Source organism: Polypterus senegalus, chromosome 4, assembly GCF_016835505.1.
Source record: "Polypterus senegalus isolate Bchr_013 chromosome 4, ASM1683550v1, whole genome shotgun sequence".
Taxonomy (NCBI): domain Eukaryota; kingdom Metazoa; phylum Chordata; class Cladistia; order Polypteriformes; family Polypteridae; genus Polypterus; species Polypterus senegalus.
This window is the reverse complement of record NC_053157.1, coordinates 159,183,740-159,203,677: the sequence shown is the minus strand read 5'-3', so window position 1 is coordinate 159,203,677 and position 19,938 is coordinate 159,183,740. Positions and strand designations below refer to the sequence as shown.

The following is a 19,938-nucleotide window of genomic DNA, read 5'->3' as shown; positions in this document are numbered from 1 at the left end:
ACTAGCAAGCAAATACAATGAAAACACATCATGGGTTAAAAGCTCTCAGAATCTAATTTTCATTTTCTTTTGACTTCTTGTGCGTTGTGTACTAAGCAAAAAGTACTACATGCTCCCTGTCTAAAATGAATTAACAAGAGATCAGCACTTAAAAAATAAAAATTAAAAATGTAAGCCTAAAAACTACTTAGAGCACAACATTTAAAAATGATTAAAATAATTTTATATTAAAATTGGTCATTTTTAAGGGGCACATTGTGTATGCTTGTTAAATGCTCTATTTAATTAAAAGCTTGTAGATACAAATAATGTATTAATATACCAACAGTTTGGGGAATACTTTTCATAATACCTAAACAAAACAGACAGTTGCTTGAAAATAGCTATTTTAAATGTATTTTTTTTTTCATTTCCCTTAAGGCTCAAACAATGGCAAAATTATTTCATTTTTCAAAGTAACAGCATGAAGGTAAAATAATAAGTTAAAATTATTTTAATAAGTTAAAGACTCGATTGGAAAACACCTACATGAGTAATAAATGCTTGTAATTAGACAGCTCCTTGGGAACCTGGGTGAACTGGTTTCCATCCAAATAGCTAAAACAAAAAAGTACACAAAGCACAAACTTCAGTGTTACAATGGACTAAAAAACAAAAGAAAATGGAATTATAAGTGTAAATAGATTAAGTAGATTGAACATTAAAATTGCCCTGTTGTTTATGTCAACACAACATTACAAAATACATACCAGACAAAAAGACAAATTTATAGTTTTTTATGTCACATTTAAAACAAAAACATATCATTAATATGTTGCCTTATTATTACTTACAGCTCAGTAACTTCTTTAGGGATACCCTTGGGTAGAGCCTTGAGTCCTTTGTTACTGCAACGCACTACAGTATCTAGACAAGTACATTCATTAGGGCAGCGTGAAAGAGGTGAACAGCTGTTGTCATCATTACCTGGTAGAGAAAAGAAAACTGACTATGTAAAAGTGTGTTTCAAATGTTTAAATTAACCTTGTCTTCCTACATTGAATGAGGCTGACACTGTGTAAATTACATCACAAGGTATGATTGTAAAGATTCTGCTGTCACAAGTGCATACTATACATCCATTCAATATTCTTCCATCTGTCTATCCATCAGTCCATCCATCTATCATCTGCACTTACTTATTCCAGTAAAGCACTGGGGGTGCCAGTGCTTAGCCCAGTAGCATTGAGTGAAAAAGAGAAACTAACCCTTAAAAGGGAACTAGTTCACTACATAGAAGAACACAGCTGGCAGCTGAAGGTAAATACTGTGTCACCACTGCATTCTGTTTCAACACAGTATTAAAACCTGGTATATTTTAGCAAAAAATTGATATAAATAATGTTAGGATTTGGAGAGATGTTCTGCAATTAGTTGTAATATAATAACTCTCCAAAGAATGTGTTGTTATTACTAGTACTTACTAGTAATACTACTGACTTAAGCATGCAGAAATCTTTCCGTACCAAACTCAGTAGGGTTAAGTAATATATTATTAATAGATAATAGAAAGGTTCTGGAAAATACCTTATATCAAAATGATATACACATTAAATTGGACAAAAATTAAACATCATAATTTCTGTGTCTTGGCTCTACTCCAAAGTATTAGGTATTGGCACTAATAAAACCTGCTACAGGTTCCCTTAAATTAAGTCATTCTAATTGCACCTTAATTTGCTGTGCTTTTTACATACATTTTAAATGTCCAGACATTAGAGGACATGGTCTCATTTGTAAACCAAAAGGTTTCTGAACAGCATTCTATATACAATATACACATTCCATTTTAAAACCAAAATACAAGTTATTACTGCTAAGTAATTTACATTTCCCAAGTATAATTTCATTACTGAGAAATACAAGTATGTATTGACTTCCAAATGTTTTTGAAATGTTATTGCTGGTTTAAGTTCTAGTATTGTTTCAGTGATTGCACAGATTTTACTGGAGGTGCATAATGAATGATCACCTAAGAAAAGGCTTAATATTGGAATACTACTGCACATATTTTGAGCACTTTGTAGTTTCTGGTATAGGAACCACATAAAATACAGCACCAGCATATATTATAAGCTGAAAGGAAGAAAAGTGAAATTTGACTGCCTTGAAAGAAATAAAATTAAAAGGTTAAACAACTTTTATGCCTCCAGAGTATAATGTTGTTATTAAAGGAAACATTTACCGTCATCACAGGTGAAATCCTGAATTGCTACATCTTGAATGGGTATCTCCTTCAAAAAGTAAGGATTCTGACACCGTGGATTCCCAGTTACAATTCTCTTCCTTCTTAACCAGTCTCCCAACCAAGCCAAATGGCAATTGCAGTTGAAAGGATTAGCCAAAAGATTTCTAAGTAGAAGAGAAGACTTTGAATAAAACAGAATCTCTGACTATGCTTGACAAAGCAGATCGGCCAAACATATTTTATCAGCATAATTATTCAAACTGGACTTAATGAGCTTTTTAAATTTCATGCGTGGATAGTGCCAATTCAGTATATCAATCTAAATTTAAAACTGCTTAACCTGCAACATGAATGACAGTAAAATTAAAATGTATCATAAGTTTAATGCAGGGTTAACAACCGTGTTGTCATTTGTGCATTCCACATGTTCTCTGATTTGTTCAAAATACTGACTACTCTTTCTGTTTCCTCTAAGACCAAAATTATATATAATAATAATAATAATAATAATAATAATAATAATGTTTATTTATATAGTACCTTATCTTAAACACAAGATCATTTTCCAAAGAGTAATTAACAAACAAGTACACAGAAAGCAAGTCAAAACAATTTTGTTTAGATTATACTAACACAATAGGGGAAACAAAATAAGTATTTGGAAAGTAAACGCAGATTTCCTGTTTTGTTAATTAACTTATATTCTGTAAGAGAAACATTTAGTATATATGATTAAGAGCAGGATAATGGGATTGATGAATAGATAAACTAATGATATAAGAAAAAAACATACTTTCTGAACTGGAAAAATAATATAACATTGGAGAAATTTCGGTTTGGCCCAAACATTTGTGCATGGATCAAACTACTGTATACCAGTCCAGAAGCTTCAGTTTGTATTAACAACATTAATTCAGACTACTTTAAACTAGAACGTGGTACCAGACAAGGATGCCCCTTGTCTCCACTACTTTCTGCAATCGCCATTGAGCCACTGGCAGTTCACTGTAGAAATGCTTATGAGATAAAGGGGATTATCAGAAAAGGACTTGAACAGAAAATTTCTCTATATGCAGATGATATGGTACTGTGTATATCGGATCCACAAAATACTGTGCCTGCGGTCCTAACACACTAACACATTTTCAAAAGATTTCTGGTCTCAGAATTAATTTCACTAAAAGTGTGCTCTTTCCAGTGAATTCCCAAGCACACAATATTAGATTGCACACCTTCCCTATTATCATTGCAGATCAGTTTAAATACCTAGGGGTAAACATCACAAGGAGACATAAAGCTCACTATCAACAAAATTTTGCTGTCTTTATCGAAAAAATTAAGCAAGACTTGCATAGATGGTCAATCTTTCATCTCACTTTAGCTGGAAGAATTAACATTGTTAAGATGAATATCCTTCCTAAGCTCTTTTTATTTCAAAATATTCCAATATACATCAATAAATCGTTTTTTAAGAAATTAGATTCAACCATAACCTCATTTATTTAGAATTCAAAACATCCACGTATCCGAAGAGCGTCCCTACAAAGACCTAAAGTGGAAGGCAGCATGGCTCTACCTAACTTTCAGTTTTATTACTGGGCAGCAAATATACAAGCTATAAAAGCTAGACATTGACACAAATACATAAACAGACAAAGGATTGGTTCACAATAGAAATAAAATCCTGTGGTACTTCTTTATATTCTTTGCTTTGTACCCCAATAAATGCAAGTTATCGCCAATATACTAACAACCCAATTCTGTTTCAATCACTCAGAATATGGAACCAATGTAGGAAGCACTTTAAGATAAAGAAGCTTTTAACTGTGGCACCTCTGCACGAGAATCACCTTTTTGCACCCTCTCAAACATGCAGTTTTTAATGTTTGGACAACATTCGGGATTAAATCACTTACAGATCTGTACATAGACAATGTGTTTGCATCCTATGAACAATTACATTCCAAATATAAGTTTTCAGCAACACATTTCTTTCACTACCTTCAAATCAGAAATTTTGTTAAACAGAACTTGCCCAATTTTCCTCACCTCCTACCTACCTCGATGCTGGAAAAAATATTGATAAGTCTTGAGGACTGAGACAGCATTTCTGCAATATATAAAACTATTTTACAGTCCCTCCCTTTCAAAGATCCAAAAGGACAGTGGGAAAAGGATCTCTCACTCGTTATCTCAGAAAAGGAGTGGAAGGTAGCAATGCAGAGAATCCACTCAAGCTCCATATGTGCAAAGCATACAATTATTCAACTGAAAATTATATATCGAGCACATCTGTCTCACTTAAAATTGTCCAAAATGTTTCCTGGGCAAGATCCAACCTGCGAATGTTGCAATCAAGTTCCAGCCTCACTAGGCCACATGTTCTGGACCTGCACCAAATAACATCATTCTGGACCAAAATCTTTGCATGCCTATCAGACAGCCTTGGTGCCACAATCCCTACTAACCCATTAACAGCTGTGTTTGGTGTACTTCCGGATGGGCTTAAAGTGGAGGAGGACAAAAAACTGAAATTGCCTTTACTACACTATTGGCTTGTAGACTTATCTTGCTCAACTGGAAGAATCCTAACTCTCTTATTCTAAGTCAATGGGTAACAGACGTTAGACTGTATACTATTTGAAACTGAAAAAAATCTAATTTTCACTTAGAGGTTCTGTGCAGAACTTTTTCAAAACCTGGCAGGATCTAATCAATAACATGCTTTTAAAGCACTGAGGAAGCAGATTCTCTCCCCTTTTTTTTCTTCTCCATTTATCTTTATTCACTTATTAATTAATCTATTTACTTATTTTTATTAGCTTTAAGTTTTACTCTGCTGGCGTAGCTCTCTTTCTCAGGGGTGGGGGTTGATTTGTTTTCGATCTTATTTTTGTAAAAATTGATTTATTTGTATGGAATGTTGTGTGATTTCAATAAAATCAATAAAATAAAAAAAAGAATATAATAAAACAAAAGAAGAGAAGGACTGTTCTGATATGAAATGTTATGGTTGTTTGTATGTTATACATTGGTTATATATTTATGCCTTTTTTTAAATTTTACTTTTACTTAGACAGTTATTTCAAAGTTAAATTATTGTTAGCTGTATAAAATCAGTGATATATCCAAATGTATTTAGTAAAACTATTAAGTAGCAAATACGTTTCACCAGGGGATGGGTTTTTAGCATATAAAATGGGAGAGTCAAGGACCTGAGTTTAGAGTCATTCTGCGTACCACTCTCAAAGAGACAGCTCCAACTGTCTTGATAGAGTTATGCTTGAAAGAAGGTGAATGAAAATTTTAGAAACTACAATTAGATGCCTTGGCTTAATTCTTGTGGAAAATCTTTCAAAAGAAGAATATTCCAGAAACACATTCTACACAATAATAGTTGTTTGATCTCAGCCTCATAATGAATGTAACTTACAGTGTAGAAAGTGAATGGAGGGTGTCAAAAGCTCCAGGTGCCATGGTGGTTATCTGGTTGTCATACAAGGATAGTAAACGCACTGAACTCAGACCAGTGAAGCTGTCATTGCCAACACAGCTAATTCGATTGCTTCTCAGCATCCTGGTAAAATAGAAAGGCTTTAGAATCTTTAATGTAAAATCAGTATTACTTAAGGAGAGACAAGAGTATTGTTTACAATTTGTATATAGTTAAATATAAAACCTAAAAAATTAATGAAAAAAAAAATAAAACGTTTTTGTTGCACAGATGATTACTTTTATAAATAGGTGATAGTATGTTATCTATAATACAGTAAAATACAACTTGCACAGTGACTTTAAACACACATAGGTATGGGAAAATATGGAGCCATTAAGTGCATCTACATTGATATGATGCATTGACTGTTTCAGGACCACTCTAATCATAAGGACACAAACAGTTTCATGAGTATACTGTAGGTGCTAAAATTAGACTGTCTACTTACAGGGTTCTCAGTCCATTAAGGCCCTTGAGCATTCTAAAGTGCACACTTTCTAGACGATTGCTGGTTAAAATTAATTCATTCACTCCAGTTGCTCCCTCAAAAGCTCCTTCTTCGATATCTGTGATTTTGTTGCTGCTTAGATTTCTTATAAAAGAGCAAAACAGTAGATCATAATTCAGCTATAAATAAGAGAATTTTAGTTTTATAGTCTTGCTTTTCCCAAAAAAAAAAATCAACAGATGTGTCTGCTTCATTATCTTCTTATCTTATCCTCTTGAAAAACCCAGATTTGTAGCATATACTGAACTTATTTTTTCTGATGTTTGAAAGTTGCCCTGGAAATAGTTTTAAAGGGTTAACAAAGATATGCAAAAATTGTGGTTAAACCCTTCAAATGAATGCATTCAGTCTATCCATTTACTAAACCATTCACCCTATTTACATTTACAGATGACATTAGCAATGCTGGGAGCAAAATGAGAATCAACACAGAATAGAGCACCAACCTATCAAAGAATACATTCATTCACAACAGGAGAATTCAGAGTTGTAAATTAAACTAAAACATTACTTTTATGATATGGGAGAACAAAAAAAAAACATGCTGACACAGAGAGAACATACACTTTCTACAAAGGCAGGATTTAATTAGATGTGAGTTAGCAACACTAATCATAACAAAAACTGTACTACCCTTCAACACATTCAAATAAGTAGTTTAAAAGGCTGTATTTCTATAGCCATTCTTAAGGATTCCAATGTATAAAAATAATTTTAAAAAATCCTTGACAAGTTTAAATTAAGATTTTGAATTTTCACTGTATCACTTAGTTACATATTCACATTGAGATGCAAAAGTCACTTGGTATTTAAAATTTTTTTAACTTAAAAACTTAAGTGTCTTATTTCACTTACAGTGTATACCGAAAAACTGCTCAAAATTATCACTTAAAAGCATATTTTTCTCTGGTGTGACATTAAAAAAGTTAACATCAACTCTATTAATATTGTAAACATTATTATTCAAATACTGGAAAGGTCAAGAGTAGTATTCGCTGGAATTTTTACTTGTTTAAATTACTTAGTACAGATGCGCAACATTTCATTATGATTTCTCTAATAACTGTTTAATGAAGCAAAAAGTCAGACGTTCCTTTGCACTATTGGAGGCATAACAGCATGATTTTGAAAATAGTACAGCAAGTTATGGGGGATTACCCAACATTCTTTTGAATGGCTTAGAAAAAGTGGATTCCTGCTGTGGCTGCACAATAGACCAACTGTCTCTATGCTAGTCGTGGATGCCAATGCTTCTGTAGCATAAGGAGCTGCTGGTGACACAAGCAGACCCCGGTGCCTAGTAATCTGCCAAAATTGGTTGGCTTCACTGCTCAGGCCAAATGCTTGTCACAGCTCATTGAACTGATTACACGCTATGCTAAATTATGTCTTTCAGAGATTTCTGCTAATAAAGCTGCAAAATTGCAGAGGGAGAGAGAGAGAGAGACACAGATTATGAGCAAGTGCATGTCATTTTTTTGAGTTTCAGAGGTGTGGCTCACATTTTGCGGAGCTGAGGGAGCTTCTTAAAAATCCCAGTTGCTTCAAGGACTGTGAATTCATTATTGTTCAAACGCCTGTATAGCAAACAAGGAGAGAAAGAAAACATAAAGCTCATAATAGTATTAATAATTGATATCTATCATTTATTTTCATAATTTGGCATACCCTGTACTTTTACAAATGTCATATATCAAATAACAAAAATTTATATATTTTTTGTGTACAGCAGCAATATCATTTTTTCTGCTAACAATTACTTTAAAACTTTTTCAAAGCACGTACATGTAAAAGCACACATGTACCAATGAACACAAGTCAGTGTATGGTGTAAATCAACACTTGTGATCCAGTCCAGAGAGACATATAAAACAAGGTACATATAATATGAGTAAAACCCCAAGCCTTACTTCGTTTCAACAAAATAACCTTTTAATGCAAAGTGAATATATTATATAACAGTACAGAAGGAGTTATATATACAGGAACCAGCAGAGTAGCTGTTTTTTGTTAGAAGAAAGTAGGCCATGACTGCAGGGATAAAAAATAATCAACATTGGTTCAATATTTTGAGTAAACAAAATCCTAATTGGTAGTAATGTTTTGAAAGTTATTGTTGACTGGAGGATAGAAGAAGGCATCTTAGAAGAAGTCCTTACAAGTTTTACTTCCTTCTCTACAGTATTAAACAATCAAAAGAGATTTGTATTGAAAGATTCTCACTGTTTCTTAAAGCAGAGCATAGTGATTGTCATTTGAATGTAAGGACTCTTCAAACTATATTTAACCTGCCATTTCTAGTAATCAAAGCTACCAAAAACATAAAGAGAACAGAAAGCTGTGCATTATTTCTAAAATGGGGATTTGCACATGTTACTTGCTTAAAGTTGAATCAGGGGGTTCACAACAGGGCCTTACATTGTGATTATTAACTGAAAAACCCATGCAGATGAACTGACTCATTATTTCCAAAAGTTTTCTGCACAGTTCTTTATAGAAGTATTATGTTTAAAATTTTTGGAATCTTAAAGTTCCCTTAGTCTTTCTTTATAAAAAACAAACAATTTAAGAATAAATCAAAGATCACTTTTCTATATAAAGTTTAGTTTACTGCTGCAGCACATCCATGCTTTTCTCCTTTCTAACTGGAAGCTGACAGCAAAGAGAACTAAATCTCATGATGGCACAGTAGTAACCAGCAACACGGACAATTTCTGAGGCAGTAGAATGGTGAAGATGCACCATAAAGCTGTAGGTTGAGAAGAGAACGATATTCATAAGCTGATTTCATGCTTTCTCTCTCTTTGTGACTGTGCTACCCATACGTTGTCATTTCTTTTTGATGTCCTCCACTGTGCACCCAGCAGCACTTATTTCTACAAATTTGTATTTTATGGACTGTTCTCTTCCACTTCACAGGTTGTGTGAAGTACACTCTCAGGCTTACCAGAAAATGCTGTACCAAGAGAATGTCAATCCGTAATTGCTGCAAGTTGTCCCACAATCTTCATTAGACACAATCCCATCTCTGATAAACTAGATGAAGAACACTACTGAACTTTCACACTGCCCAACCTTAAGGAATCAATAAGTGCTTAGAAATCCTTCTCCCCTTAACCCACCCAACCCATATGGTAACATTTTCAATGGTTTTTAATGATCTACAGTACAATTCAATGTGTTACATAAGCAATGATTGTAAAATTTGTGTTTATTAATATATTCTATGCATGTGAATAAAGAATAGGTCAGAAAAACGATAGGTCGCTTTAGTGTCTTCTTGCAAAGGACTGGACACACAACATATTTTGAAGAATAATCCTGCTTAAAATTAGCTGCAACTTCCTATTTGGTCTTTTTACATCTATCTTGCACCTGTCGAGATTAGAATAAAGTGAGCTGGTGATGCCTATACAAAGGCTGGGTAAATAATCCTAATAGACTACAGTGTGAAATTTTACAGTTTACTGCTGACAAATAGATCAAGTCACATTATTCACTTTGAGTTAATATCCTTTTTACATAGCAATACCAGCATATACCAGATATGACTGGATGGGTTCTTGCTAGTATATTTTTTTAGCATTGAATGGTGGTTTAAAAGGGTGTCGCAGCAAAAACAGCATTTTATTCAGGCTCTACTTTTGAACATAAGTTTGTTGTAAACCACAATGCTAATTGTATCTATTAACTTACAGCTCAGCTGTGTACTGTGGAATGTGTTCTGGAATTCTGGTAAGCTTCTGGTTTGAACAATCCACTGTTGTTCCCTCACATCTGCATTTTTCTGGGCAAGCCAGATCTGCAAAGCAATCACCTCCAAGCTTTGATCTGTAATCCTCTGTGCCTATGAAAAAGTAAACATCAGAAAAGGGAATTATCATTAATTTGCCAATCTGCTTACAATATGGCAATATGACAGCAGGAGGTGGGGTGACAGCATAAGAAGACGTTTTGGTGATAGGACAGGTGAGCACAAATCAGATAAGGGAAAAACACAGAAGATCCAAAAAGGGCGACAAGATCTGCAGAACCTGTTATAAGCCTTGTGGTTTTTTTAGGATAAATAAAATAAGAATATCCTGGACAAAAAAAAGGCAGTGTTATTGAGGAGCCTTCTCGTCATTATGTCTTCCTATGTTTAATGAGATCTATCTCTCTCTATAGGCCAATAATTCTTTAAAGTGCCAACAATTTCTATTTATAATATATATTTACAGATTTTACAGATTTAACTGTTAACTTTAATTTAATAAGCAAAATGCTTAGCAGCACTTTTGGTTTCATTCTTAACTTTCAAGGATTAGCTGCCTTTCTGAAAAAACAAAAAGGCTCTCTCTGGTAACTTGCCATGCTGTAGAAAGCTGCAAGGCGTTCCATGGTGCTTGACAGAACCATGTTTTACTCATACCTCGCAACCACATGGTTAGATCAAGCACAACAGAAAATCCTGCTGAATTTCATCCACTAGGCAAAGGGGAAAGGGAAAAGACATGGAGGGACTAGTGGGTGGGAAAGGGAGTGTAAGGCAGGTAAGGGCCATTTGGATGAGGTATGTAAAGCAGTGGTGGGAAAAAAATCAGGAATATAATCTACGGAGAGGCAAGAGCCACCATTGTCTTAAGTGCAAGAAGAAGTATGCCAAGAATCATAAAAGCCACCACCCTGAATAAATTTTATATTATTCAAATAAACAAATTCACTTAACAATTAGTTCAATCATTTTTCAGTCCAGCTTATTCTAATATAGGGTTACATAGACTGGTTTCCATCTTTGTAGTAAGCATCCCTGGACAGAGCACCAGTCAATCTCAGGCCAATCTCTTACTCTAACAGAGCCAGATTGTTATCACCCACCAACTTAGTATGAACATCTAATATGTTTATAGTTTTATAAGGTAAAAAGAAACTAAAGTACCCATTATGCTACCTAAGGAAACCTATCACATAGTTAAACTGATTGGGAATGGCTATAGATAGATAGATAGATAGATAGATAGATAGATAGATAGATAGATAGATAGATAGATAGATAGATAGATAGATAGATAGATCCTTCTTGCTAGGGAAAAGACAAAGGAAAGAACAATGGGGTCATTTTAGCCTTTTCGGCACATCCAGGAAATTTGCCATATTCTGGTTTGGTGGCAAACTTTACTCACAGCCAAAATGATGAACTCCTAAAATGTTAAAGACAGCCATAAAGGAAACAAAGAATAATTTTATCACAAATGTTTGAAAAAATGTGTAAATGTGTTTTGCTATGTACAGTATGATGGGCATTGCTTTATGATATGCATGTAAAGTAATTCTGAAATCAATTAGAAAATGCTTCCTTTTACTTTAGAAAATATAATAAGGTAGGTAAGCATCAAAGTAAGCATTTCTATTTCGGTGCATGATTTCTCATTCTAATTGAATGAATTCCGCATACTTAATGGTACAATATATATTTTTGTTATTTGTGTTAACTGTACCTTAGAGAGCAACCTTATGAAATCCTTATTACTGCAAAAAGTGCACTTGTCATAAACTTATTTAACTTTTGTTTTAACAGAGAGGAAAACTGCATCAAAATCCAAGAGCAGTCTACACTATTTTCTCCATTGCAGTATTACACAGCACAATGCACTCTTTCAAAACAGGAACATCTTCCAATATTTTGTCACGCTAATACTAATCTAGACTTGCATTTAATTAAAATGCAGCATCTTTCTTAATGCATGCAGTGTATTCTACTGGATACAGCACTGGACTTTAAATTCTAAGGTTGGCAGTTCAAACAATGCGTATGGCATAATCTGCGACCCAGAGCAAGCCTCTTAAACTACCTCTAATTAAATTGTAAAATACAATATGAAAGAAAATGCAACTAGCACTGTAACTGCAAAAAACAAACTACATAAAGTAAAGCATAAATTACATTTCTAAGCAAGTGGATAAAAATTCTGAAAACTGGTAATGTATTCTGCATATTAAACATGATAATCTGAAAGATACTGCATTGCAATCAAAATATTGAAGAAAACACTAGCAACACAGATGCCAGCTTTAACCAATATGGTAAAAAATGGTCACAAATAAACAATCTCCTATTTTATGAACATATACTGTTTAAGTCAGTTGTGGATATTTATACACATATATACAGTGGTAAAACTGTGACCAAGTAACAGGCTCTAATAAGATATTCAGAGTTTATAGAGGCCCAAGGCTGGCATCTGTAAGGCTAGAGAACAGAGATTTGCTAAATCCTATTGAAAAGTACAGACAAGGCATATAAAACAACATGGAGCTGCATGCTGAGCTCACCCTGTTGTGGAAAAAAAAAACACATTTACTTTGGTAAGAAATAAATCTCGGCTTCTAGAGATAGTCGTCTAATCTTAAAGAACATGCACTGACTCCCTAAGACAAGCTGGGAGGGGGTTTGCAATTTACAATTGGATAACCCTGTTGCAGAGCTGGACCTACCTGGAATGAAATATTGTTCCTTTGCTAAACAGAAAAGAGAAAAAAGTAGAAAAGATGCAACTGAATGTAGGCAAGCAAAAGAAAGGGATGGATAGTCATTGGTTAATTTCGCACTGCAGTCAAATGAGGTAAGTGACAGCTTCAAGAAGACAAACAAAGATATATTCAATTAGAAAAAAAGTTTACATGGGGAAATTAAAAAAATGACAGGTGTAGGTGCAGCAGTTTCATTGAAAATCAGGAAAAAAAATTAGTTTACCTTTTTTGAAGTGGTTTATGTTTCCGGAAAAAAATCAAACAATAACATGACTTACCTCTTAAAAATGAAAAAATTGTAGTAAAAAGCCAAGACATTTTACTAAAATCATTTATAAGTTAATACAAGCTAAGGAGCTATCTAAACCAAGGCCTTAAATAGAAGAAAAGAGCTTATAGCTCCCCACTCTCCATAGGCCTCATGACTGAAGGGTACTACCAGGTACTTTAGCTCTTAGTGCCAGTGTCTTATTGTTTCAAAAACAGAAAAGTAATTCTTTCAGCTTTGTACTCTGACTTAAAGACAATATTCCGAGTGGCAGGGGGAGGTCTTGAGGATTAAAGTCAGGGTGATAAAAATCTAGGTACATTCCACTAGACTACTTGGTACATTTTTCCCTATATACATATAGAATTCTTTCTACAAACAAATACTTTTTATTAGGTGGACAAATTTTAGCCTTGGCCAGCGTTCAACTCTTTTTCAAAGAAATAATTTTTAACTAATACCTATTATAATCAACTTTAAATGTGTTTCTCTTAGTTTTAATTTTCATACTTGAAGAAACACAGTTCGTTAAGGCCTTTGTCATAGTTCTAGCCAAACAGCTCTGGAATAATTTTTAATACTTTTTTGGACTTTTTCAAACATTGTTACAGAATGTTTTTGCAATGTAAAGACTTATATAACCTCCAATTAATTAAATTCTACATAGTGCAAATCAATAGAGTTGACTGATATTCTGAAATTTTTAAGGGGATACAGTGAGAAGTCAAGTAACCCAGCCACAGTGGATGCACAAACCAGTGTGTTTCTTCATGCCAGTCCCAAGCCTGGATAAATGGGGAGGGGTACGTCAGGAAGGGCATCCGGTGTAAAATTTTGCCAAACCACTATGCGGACAACAATACAAATTTCCATACTTGATCGGTCAAGCCCCAGGTTAACAAGGACCGCAACCAGGACTTTTAGCCAACAGGTTGCTGGCAGATATTGGGCTACTGTTGGCCGAAGAAGTAGAAGGAGAAAAAAAGGCCGTGGGGGGGTTAGATGTGTCTGGAGGCAGCAGTAGAGGAGGAAAGTAAAGAGAGTGGAACTAAGGGTAGGAACTTTGAATGTTGGCAGTATGTCTGGTAAGGGGAGAGAGTTAGCAGATATGATGGAGAAAAGGAAGGTTGATATATTGTGCATGCAAGAGACTAAATGGAAGGGGAGTAAGGCCAGGTGGATCAGAGGTGGATTCAAATTGTTCTATCATGGTGTGTATGGGAGGAGAAAAGGGGTAGGCATAATTCTGAAGGAACAGAATGTCAAGAGTGTTTTGGAGGTGAAAAAGAGTGTCAGGCAGAGTAAAGATTATGAAGCTGGAAATTGGAGGTGTGATGATGAATGTTGTTACTGCATATGAACGGCAAGTTGGGTTTGCAATGGGTGAGAAAGAAGATTTTTGGAGTGAGTTGGATGAAGTGATGAACAGTGTACCCAAGGGACAGAAAGTGGTATATGGAACAGATTTCAATGTACACAGGCAGATTATATCCTATGCAGAAGAGTTGATCTGAAGGAGATTTAAGACTGCAAAGTGGTGGCAGGGGAAAGTGTAGTTAAGCAGCATAGGATGGTGGTCTGTAGGATGACATTGGAGATCAAGAAAAGGAAGAGAGTGAGGGCAGAGCCAAGGATCAAATGTTGGAAGTTGAAAAAGGAAAATTGCAAGGTTGAGTTTAGAGAGGAGATGAGACAGGCACTGGGTGGCAGTGAAGAGTTACCAGACAGCTGGGAAACTACGGCAGATGTAGTAAGGGTGACAGCAAGAAGGGTGCGTGGTGTGACATCTGGAAAGAGGAAGGAGGAAAAAGAAATCTGGTGGTGGAATGAGGAAATACAGAAGAGTATACAGAGGAAAAGGATGGCAAAGAAGAAGTGGGATAGTCAGAGAAATGCAGAAAGTAGATAAGAGTATAAGGAGATAAGGCGCAAGGTGAAGAGAGAGGTGGCGAAGGCTAAAGAAAAGGCGTATGATGAGTTGTATGAGAGGTTGGACACTAAGGAGGGAGAAAAGGACCTATACTGATTGGCTAAACAGAGGGAGCGAGCTGGGAAAGATGTGCAGCAGGTTAGGGCGATAAAGGATAAAGATGGAAACGTACTCACAAGCGAGGGAGGGTGTTGAGCAGATGGAAAGAGTACTTTGAGAGGCTGCTGAATGAAGAGAACAAGAGAGAGAAGAGGTTGGATGATGTGAAGATAGTGAGTCAGGAAGTGCAACGGATTACCAAGGAGGAAGTAAGGACAGCTATGAAGAGGATGAAAAATGGAAAGGCTGTTGGTCCAGATGAAATACCTATGAAGGCATGGAGGTGTTTAGGAGAGATGGCAGTGGAGTTTTTAATCAGACTGTTTAATGGAATCTTGGAAAGTAAGAGGATGCCTGAGAAGTGGAGAAGAAGTGCACTGGTGCCGACATTTAAGAATAAGGGGATGTGCAGGACTGCAGTAACTACAGGGGAATAAAATTGATGAGCCACAGCATGAAGTTATGGGAAAGAGTAGTGGAAGCTAGGTTAAGAAGTGAGGTGATGATTAGTGAGCAGCAGTATGGTTTCATGCCAAGAAAAAGCACCACAGATGCTCTGAGATGCTCTGTTTGCTCTGAGGATGTTGATGGAGAAGTTTAGAGAAGGCCAGAAGGAGTTGCATTGCATCTTTGTGGACATGGAGAAAGCATATGACAGGGTGCCTTGAGAGGGGCTGCGGTACTGTATGAGGAAGTCGGGAGTGGTAGAGAAGTACATAAGAGTTGTACAGGATATGTACGGGGGAAGTGTGACAGTGGTGATTTCTGAGGTAGGAGTGACGGATGAACTCAAGTTGGAGGTAGGATTACATCAGAGATCGGCTCTGAGCCCTTTCTTATTTGCAATGGTGATGGACAGGTTGACAGACGAGATTAGACAGGAGTCCTCGTGGACTATGATGTTTGGTGATGACATTGTGATCTGTAGCGATAGTAGGGAGCAGGTTGAGGAGACCCTGGAGAGGTGAAGATATGCTCTAGAGAGGAGAGGAATGAAGGTTAGTAGGAACAAGACAGAATACATGTGTGTAAATGAGAGGGAGGTCAGTGGAATGGTGAGGATGTAGGGAGAAGAGTTGGCAAAGGTGGATGAGTTTAAATACTTGGGATCAACAGTACAGAGTAAAGGGGATTGTGGAAGAGAGGTGAAAAAGAGAGTGCAGGCACTGTGAAATGGGTGGTGAAGAGTGTCAGGAGTAATTTGTGACAGACGGTATCAGCAAGAGTGAAAGGGAAGGTCTACAGGACGATAGTGAGACCAGCTATGTTATATGGGTTGGAGACAGTGGCACTGACTAGAAAGCAGGTGTGACGAGGATGGATAGGATTAGAAATGAGTACATTAGAGGGTCAGCTCACATTGGACGGTTGGGAGACAGTCAGAGAGGCGAGATTGCGTTGGTTTGGACATATGCAGAGGAGAGATGCTGGGTATATTGGGAGAAGGATGCTAAGGATAGAGCTTCCATGGAAGAGGAAAAGAAGAAGGCCTAAGTGAAGGTTTATGGATGCTGGATGCAGGTGAGAGAGGACATGCAGGTGATGGGTGTAACAGAGCAAGATGCAGAGGAAAGAAAGATGTGGAAGAAGTTGATCTGCCGTGGCAACCCCTAACGAGAGCAGCCGAAAAAGAAGAAGTGAGAAGTCAAGTAGAATGACACCTTTTATTGGCTAACCAAAAAAGATTATAATATGCAAGCTTTTGCGGCAATTCAGACCCCTTCCTTAGGCAAGATGGATATTGCAATCTTTTTTAGTTATCCAATAAAAGGTGTCATTTTACTTGACTTCTCACTAAATTCATAATGGTACACATGAAACAACACCCTAATGCTAAGGGGATACAAGAAGGGATGAAGTATTTATGCTATAACGTTACTGACTTGTTTGTTTGAACCTCATTAACATCTGAGCCGACAAGAAAGAAAAATGTTAAGTCCAGAATTAAACCATACTCACTATCTATAAAAAGTACTGTCTATTACTGTGGTCAGAAAGACTACGAAGTAAAAAAGGGAAGGTTCCATTCAGCAAGAGAATCCAAAGGATAAACAGATGTCACACACTGCAATCCAAGCAATAAACTGGGTTCTTTGTGCACCCAACAGAGTTTTTGTTTCATTTGTGCAGAGTTATTTACGGTACCTCAAATACATTATCCAATACATCACATCTTTGTGTATATTGTCTGGTTATGAACAATGATGAGTTCACTAGGACTTACAATTTGTGCTCATATGGCTATTTTTTACCTCAAGATCTGTCAATTCTGTAATTATATCAAACAAGTTATCAACCAATGTGAATAAATAAGCAATATTCACATTAAACATCCTTTTCCCAATATCAACACAAATTGGCATTTTGTTCAGATTCATCTGTAGTGATTTTGCTTATTCTAAGATCAGATTACCCACCTAATTTTTATTACTAAGTATTTCAATAAAGTCACCCTTGGGGGCCAAGAGATGTCATTACTAAAAAAATGTCAATGTACAATCTGTTTTGAATGTTTCAGTCAGTTCTGAACTCATCTGCATATCACAACCTAACTTGATATCTGAAGCTAAGTTCTTTAAAATATGAGTAAATAATGTTGTATACATTACTGTTACTACATTTTTTTCATTATATTTCTTAGTTAGCCAATAAAAGGTGTCATTTTGCTTGGCTTTTCTCTACATTCATAATGGCTAACACGGTACAACAACCTAGTACTGCCTATTCATAAAAACACAATCTTCACAGTCAAAACCTGTGCTGACTATCTAGAACAGATTCTAAAACCAAGAATATCAAACTAATATGCTGAAAATACTGTATATGCAAAAGCATAACTCTCCCCAGGCTACTTCTTAATGTGAACAATAGCCAATAAGGAACAAATAAATATGAAATACCTGTATGTATTGTAGACCATCTTAAATCTTAAAAGTGTCAGTCAAGTAAAAAATGATGCTATAATGTGGGTGTATGCACAAGTGTACTATACAATGGACATACTTTGGTTCCTACCTTGCGCAGAATGTTAAAAAATTGAGAACAGATCTCTACAACCCTTTAATGGTTCAACAGAATAGTAGACAGATGGGAGAATGAACAGATGGAATTCAGAGTAGCCACTTCAGCTACTTAAACTGTATGAGATCTTTTGAGTTGTGTTTTGGCAAGTCCTGAATATGAATGAGAAAGCTCCAACCTATTGCTACTAAATAACAAGTATTTCATTTTCTGTTAAAAAATTACAATTGATGTTATCTTTAAGCTCTTTGTAGCTTTGAACATGACACTGTAATTTTTGCTTCTGCATTTGGTTCATTTTGTTTTGTTACTGGAATCCATTATATGATTTTCAAAATTATTATCAATACCTTTCAAGGTTATTTCTGTTTCAATTGCACCTCTTCAATCAATGTCTTTGATTCAGTGGCGAGGCTTGAGGGGAATCCCTTCTCAGTATTTTGGTCTTAAACAGGATACAGCTTAGTTTTTCAAGGGTTTATCCTTATATATAATTTGATACTATCCGTATGTATGGTGTTCGCGTCAATACCCCGTATGTATGGTGTTCACGTCAATACCCCATATGTATGGTGTTCGTGTCAATACCTCGACTCAATACAAGTTAGAACCATGCCATGGGACTCTGCCTCTGTAGTTAGAACATAACATGGCAAACGCAGACGCAGTACAGTGATCCCTCGCTATATTCGCGGCTTCACTCCATCGCGGATTTTAAATCTAAGCACATCTAAATGCAGTATATATCACAGATTTTTCACTGGTTTGCGGATTTCTGCGGACAATGGGTCTTTTAATTTATCCTACATGCTTCCTCAGTTGGTTTGTCCAGTTGATTTCATACAAGGGACGCTATTGGCAGATGGCTGAGAAGCTACCTAATCAGAGCACGTATTACATATTAAATAAAACTCCTCAATGATATACAATGTGTTTCCCGCGCGGTGCCTGATTGTTTGCTTTTATCTGTCTCTCTCACTCTCTCTGCCTGACGGAGGGGGTGTGAGCAGAGGGGCTGTTTGCACAGGGCTGTTTGCCTAGGGGATACGGACGCTCCTCTAAAAAATGGCGCTTTATCGCGGTGTTTTGGCATACTTAAAAGCACGTATTGATTTTTTGATTGTTTGCTTTTCTCTCGCGCTCTCTCTCTGACATTCTCTGCTCCTGACATGCATTCTTTGAACAGGAGGATATGTTTGCATTCTTTTAATTGTGAGAAAGAACTGTCTTCTCTGTCTTGTCATGGAGCACAGTTTAAACTTTTGACTAAAGGGTGTTATTTCATGTCTAGAGGGCTCTAATAATGTTAACAGTGTGGGAGAGTTTATAAGGGCTTAAAATATATAAAACTAACCATAAAAACATATGGTTTCTACTTCGCGGATTTTCATTTATCGCGGGGGGTTCTGGAACACATCCCCCGCGATCGAGGAGGGATTACTGTATTCCATGATTGGCTAAGAATGCTCAAATGCTTAAGTGACACCTCTGGTTGGCCGAGTATAGTAAGTCGGTGTTGGTTTGAGCAGATAACAGTAAGTTTGGTTGGTTTTTGGAACATTGGTTTGGTGGGGCATACTTTCCAAGACTAACATCGTTGACTGACTTAAACCCTTCGACAGCTCCGGAACCGTAAGTAATTTAGAATGTATCGCCATTTGCTTGGTACTTCGAAATCTATTTTTGGGCAGTTTGGTTTTGGCATCCGTCCTTCTGACATCAATTGGAAAACTGAGTAATGATGGCTGGGTATTAACCACGGTCTTTGTTTAAATTTTAGCCGATCTCAGATCTAAAATGACCAGGCCAACATAATTATTACTCCGACTCTGATTAGAGTCATAAAATATGGTTTGTTTTGAAAATGTGTTTGCCTGGA

General features: G+C 36.0%; 1 protein-coding gene across 9 annotated transcripts in view; it reads right to left on the bottom strand.

The window, feature by feature from the left end:
• The window catches only part of slit2 (slit homolog 2 (Drosophila)), a 273,310-nt gene that overhangs the window by 52,364 nt on the left and 201,008 nt on the right, over positions 1-19,938 (bottom strand). For 6 of the 9 annotated variants that reach the window (XM_039751559.1, XM_039751562.1, XM_039751560.1 and 3 more), the window contains 8 exons: positions 12,706-12,729; positions 9,928-10,078; positions 7,734-7,808; positions 6,172-6,315; positions 5,661-5,804; positions 2,225-2,391; positions 834-966; positions 529-597 (listed from right to left, as the gene is read on the bottom strand). In XM_039751559.1, coding sequence (XP_039607493.1) covers positions 529-597; positions 834-966; positions 2,225-2,391; positions 5,661-5,804; positions 6,172-6,315; positions 7,734-7,808; positions 9,928-10,078; positions 12,706-12,729 — 907 coding nt within the window. The remainder of the gene's footprint in view (positions 1-528; positions 598-833; positions 967-2,224; positions 2,392-5,660; positions 5,805-6,171; positions 6,316-7,733; positions 7,809-9,927; positions 10,079-12,705; positions 12,730-19,938) is intronic. The other 3 variants (XM_039751561.1, XM_039751564.1, XM_039751566.1) reach the window with 1 other exon arrangement.